Here is a 4475-nt window from a genome sequence, read left to right on the forward strand (position 1 = left end):
CTTGGGTTCCGCAAAGGGGGTAAAAAGTCTCAGAAAAGTCCACATTGGAACAAGAACCAAGAACCAAAGCAGAACAAATCCAAAGGAAAAAATAATCTCTGGATCTGAGCAGAGACTGAGTTCGACCTTTCACTGTCTCTTTTGCAAAATTTGATCTAGGCAGCTAAAAAGAAGGTCTCTTGTCTCTCTTCTACAATCTGAAAAGGGATTCGTTCTGGAAAGGATTACAGCTTTACTTGAGATGGGACAACAGAGGGTGCCCAAATGACCAAACTCACCCTATATATAGACAGCTCAGAACTTCAAAGATTGCTAGTTTTATTAACAGAAGAGCAAGTATATAATTAAATGATTATGAAGAGGAAGAGAGTAAAAGTGAACAGGAAAGCTCACAGAAGAGACATTAGTTAGGTAAAAAAGGAGCCTTTTTCTTTATTCCCATTCGTCCTCCTACAGTATTACATGGATTGGATTGCCTTGGCTGGTTGGGTTTATCAGTTTATGCTTGCAAAGGCAAACCCAACTTCTTCATAGAAAGTCTGAGTTGCTAAAGGTTACAAGTACAACAAAATCATGTTCATTGACAGGGAGGGAGACTAGCAAAATCAAACCTCACAACCACACAAAAAGGAGTTGCAGTGACTGGCCCGGCCATTAGCGGTGGTGGGTGAGGAGAGAGTGAGGATGATGATGAATGGGTCTCCAAGCAGAAGCTGTAAGCAAGCAGAGATCCTTCCACCCAAGCTTGAGAGTACCATTGTCTTCAATGAGAGTGTAGCCATCGCAGGGAAACATTCCAAGCAACAGTGTGGCTTGGGTAGCTGCATTCCCTGCTAATGATACTTCCCTGAAACCTGTTTGCTTCATCTTATCCCTCCAGTTATGAAACTTCACTTCCCCACTTCTAGCTGGTCCTCCAACAGCTAATACGTTTCGAATTTCCCTTGACAACAGCTGCTGCTCCACAATATGCCTTTCTTCACTGTCCTCTCCATAGCTAGCTCCAAGTGAGTCAAAAAGCGCTGAGTAGTAATGTATTGCCTCTACAAATCTCCCCAAGAATGATCCCTCGTGCCTCAAATCTTGCTCCACCATTGTTACTACCTTGGGAGCTAACCTGGGTGATTATGATCATTCATTCGAATCGAATAAATTCAGTACATAAGATTGCAATGACTACCCAATAATGATTTTTTCCTTCCAATTTGTTAAGAAGATAAAAAACTACGGAGTTGAATAAAAAAAACACACAAATTACACTCTTTTAAGTTTTAACACCAAATTAATTACCTCTGCAGAAGCCACAGGGTGTTGGCGTCTGAACCAGTGACGTCGTAGAGGGAGTGATGCAACCAGTGAACGGCGACGGCTTCCCTCTTGCTCACGTTCAGCTTTTCTGGGTCCAAATTCCCAGCCTTCTCTGCCACGGGAAAGAACTCGAAAGGAAGACCTAAGGTTTCAGCGAAGTCCGACAGTCGCTTTCCCGTGGCTTTGAGAGCCTCCATGGAAGTTCCGAGCCCGGTGAGGCGTACAAATGGAGGACCGCCGGGCCTGGAAGCCAAGATGTGGAAGAGACCAGGCCATTGAAGGCCTTGCATGATGTCGAGGTCAATGATATGAACCCTAGCCTCCCTTTCAAACGCTTCTTGTATAACCTGGTTCGCCGTGAAATGTGAGAATTTAACGAAAGGGCTGATGCCGTTGAACACCTGGAACGCCGACACTATCTTCTGGCTGAACATCGGTGCATAACTTAACGGCAATGGTGCGTAAATTCCCAGACAAGAGCTCACAAGCCTGGCTGACATCGCCTCCGAGAAGTAAGCCGCCACCCGCTGCGCCGACGTTCCGAACGGCGTTGATAGCTCAGATATCTCCAGCAACATATTGTTCGCACGATCCAAGTCATCTCCAGATACAGCTTCAGCACATTGCAGAAGCAAGGTGAGGAGGTGAAGCCCTTCCTCGTCTCGTTTCTGCTGGTGTCGTCGTTGGATCTCCTCCTCTTTCTTCTCTCTGTTGCTGCAGGTGACTACCGGTGCTGTTGCTTCTGCCGTTGATGTTGTCGTTGTAGTCGTCGTGGTTGTAACTGCTGCAGCCGGTAAAGCACGCTGAGAGCCTTGTTGTTGTTGTTGTTGCTGCTGCTGCGGCGGCGGCGGCAAAGATTGATTCAACGTCAGTAGTGGAGGGGCAACAGAAGGAATAATTGTGGAGGTGGATTGGTGATGAACGCCTTGATCAATTCGTTGCAATGACGATGAAGATGGGTCTTCTCCCCAGTTGGAGAAATGACTTGCTGCCACCATAGCATGCTGAGCTTGTGGAGAAGAATCTGATACGGGATAAGATGGAACGTTTTCGATGTAGAGTCTAAGCCCAGAAGAGCCTCCTTGCACATGATTCTGAATTTGTTGTTGTTGCTGCTGCTGCCGCTGCCAAAACGCCGCCTCTTTCCTTCTCCTATCGAAGACTTGATGGTCTGAAACTGCTGGCTCCGTCAAAGAGCGAAGCCTGTGTTCAAGGAGAGAAGCCAGGTTTGGGTTGCAAGGATAGATGATCTCTCTGACGTTTTGAATTAGCTGAAGAATATTAGCTCCACCAGTAGAGCTGCTGAGAAGCTCCTTTACTATGCTATCGATCCAAGCCGTTGCAGATGTACTTGTAGCGGTAGGTTCGCCGTACATGGTAGTAGGAAGACCGGCAGGGGTTGGGAGTTGGAGGAGTCCAGTATCTCCGCCGGAGAGACTGATTGTGTTGGTGGTGGCAGCGGCGGCGTTATTTCGGTCTCGTTCCGATGGGAACAAAGGCATACCAGAGAAGCCACATACAGCGGCAGCGGCAGCAGCAGCAGCGGTGGATGGAGGAATGGCGTCAAGGTAATAAGTAAGATTAGGAGAAAACCCAGAAGCACTTGCCATGAGATTTGAATCAGGAGGAGGAATAGAGGAGAAATGGTTGTTGGGGACGGAAACGGGATTGGAATTACGGGTGGAGTTGCTGTTATTATCTACAGAGATAATAACGCTGCTGGGGTGCTGGAAAGCTAAGGAAGAACGGTCGATTTCAATGTCTGCCAAAGGATTTGGGGCCCGTCGAGAGAATCTTTGACAATCACGAGTTTGTAGATCCAGATCAGACGCGGTTCTCTTCCTCACCATCTTTTCGTCCGGAACGTGGTGGTGCTGGCGTTCGTCGTCGATACCAGCGGCGCCACCTAATCTACCGCTGCCACCACTGCTATTACTACTACCATTCCCACTCCCTAGCAGAACACAAGCAGCCATACAGAGATATCAACAAGAAGAAGAAGAAGGCAATGATGCTGAGCACCTGCGTTGTTCTTGTTAAGTCTTAAGGAAGGGGTAGTAGTAGGAAGTAGAGAGAGAGAATGAATGTAAGGAGAGGGGGAAGCTAGCTAGCCAAGGAGAAAACAGCGAAGAGATTGAGACAAAGGGAGATAGATAGGTTTCTGAGGATGGGCTCTTTTCACATCTCACCACCTAATCTGGAATCAACTTTGCCAGACACAACACGAGACCCCAGGTTTAGTTTACTATTTAGTTTAGATCTCCTAGACATTTTCTATCGATTTCAAGGAGAAAGAAATTGATTGAACACTTGATGGATGGACCAGAGCGGCAACCGCCGGTATTGGTGGTTGAGAGGTGGCGGAGGTGGGCGGTGGAGATGGGCGTTTTTATCATCGGAGAATGCATGATTTGTAAGCGAATTTTTGTCCAGTTACCAGTGTCCATACTCCACCATTTTCCCTCTGCTGGACGAAGATGATATATATGTTTCTGGGTAGGTGGTAAGCGTCTTCTTGCGTCTTGGTTTGTTTATAAATATACTAAATTGTCTTGTAAGTCGTAAGCTGTAACCAGGGGGAATGGAATGGATCATGTATGGGTAAGAGAGAGAGAGAGAAAGAGAGCATTGAAGAGAGGAGGTGGAGGTGGAGGTGGAGGTGGTGGTGGTAGTACTTTTGTTGTTTTTGCTGTTTTCTTCTTTTCCTTTTCTTGCTCTTGGTTTTTCCTGTTTTCTTCTTTTCCTTTTCTTGCTCTTGGTTTTTCCCAGTTTTCCTTTCTGTCTGTCAGCCTCTGCGGCTTAGGGCTTGGTTCGTCGTGGCTTGTTTAACGTGTTCGTGGGGAGGTTGGGTGATTTCTCCAGTAATAAAAGGCTTGCAATTACTATTTACCCATTTCAGGAGGAGACCCCCTTTTTTGAGAGCTCTAAATTATGGGATTTTTAATATCAAAGAGTGAAGTTAGTGAAAATAATAATACTCTATTTAATGCAATGTTTTATGTGTATTAAATGTAAAAAAAAATTCCTCTTTTACCCAAAAAAAAATCCTACATCCCTCTCAAATCTTAGCTCCAAATATTAAGTATTATTATAAATTCCTTTTGATTCTTGTAATTCTTCAATTGACCTTTCAGGGTTGAGCTACAAGTTCGGTTAGCCCATTGCAT

At 45.8% G+C, this 4475-nt stretch overlaps 1 protein-coding gene across 1 annotated transcript; it reads right to left on the reverse strand.

Annotated features, from left to right (window-relative positions):
• Positions 1-335: 335 nt before the first annotated feature.
• Positions 336-4018, reverse strand: SCR (GRAS family transcription factor). The gene is made up of 2 exons (XM_089149655.1): positions 1291-4018; positions 336-1117 (listed from the first exon to the last, which is right to left on the reverse strand). Exons 1-2 carry the CDS (start codon positions 3282-3284, stop codon positions 655-657), a joined length of 2457 nt encoding a protein of 818 aa, XP_089005781.1. The 5' UTR covers positions 3285-4018; the 3' UTR covers positions 336-654.
• Between the last annotated feature and the right edge of the window lie 457 nt (positions 4019-4475).

This window comes from Hakea prostrata, chromosome 3, assembly GCF_041222555.1.
Source record: "Hakea prostrata isolate BN-2017 chromosome 3, UWA_Hpros_2, whole genome shotgun sequence".
In the NCBI taxonomy this organism is placed as follows: Eukaryota; Viridiplantae; Streptophyta; class Magnoliopsida; order Proteales; family Proteaceae; genus Hakea; species Hakea prostrata.

Excerpts from the sequence above, each read along its gene's own strand:
- SCR (XM_089149655.1), bottom strand. The coding sequence starts at position 3,284 with ATGGCTGCTTGTGTTCTGCTAGGGAGTGGGAATGGTAGTAGTAATAGC. Across the intron at positions 1,118-1,290 it reads ACCCTGTGGCTTCTGCAGAG|GTTAGCTCCCAAGGTAGTAA; the intron begins GTAATTAATTTG and ends ATAATCACCCAG.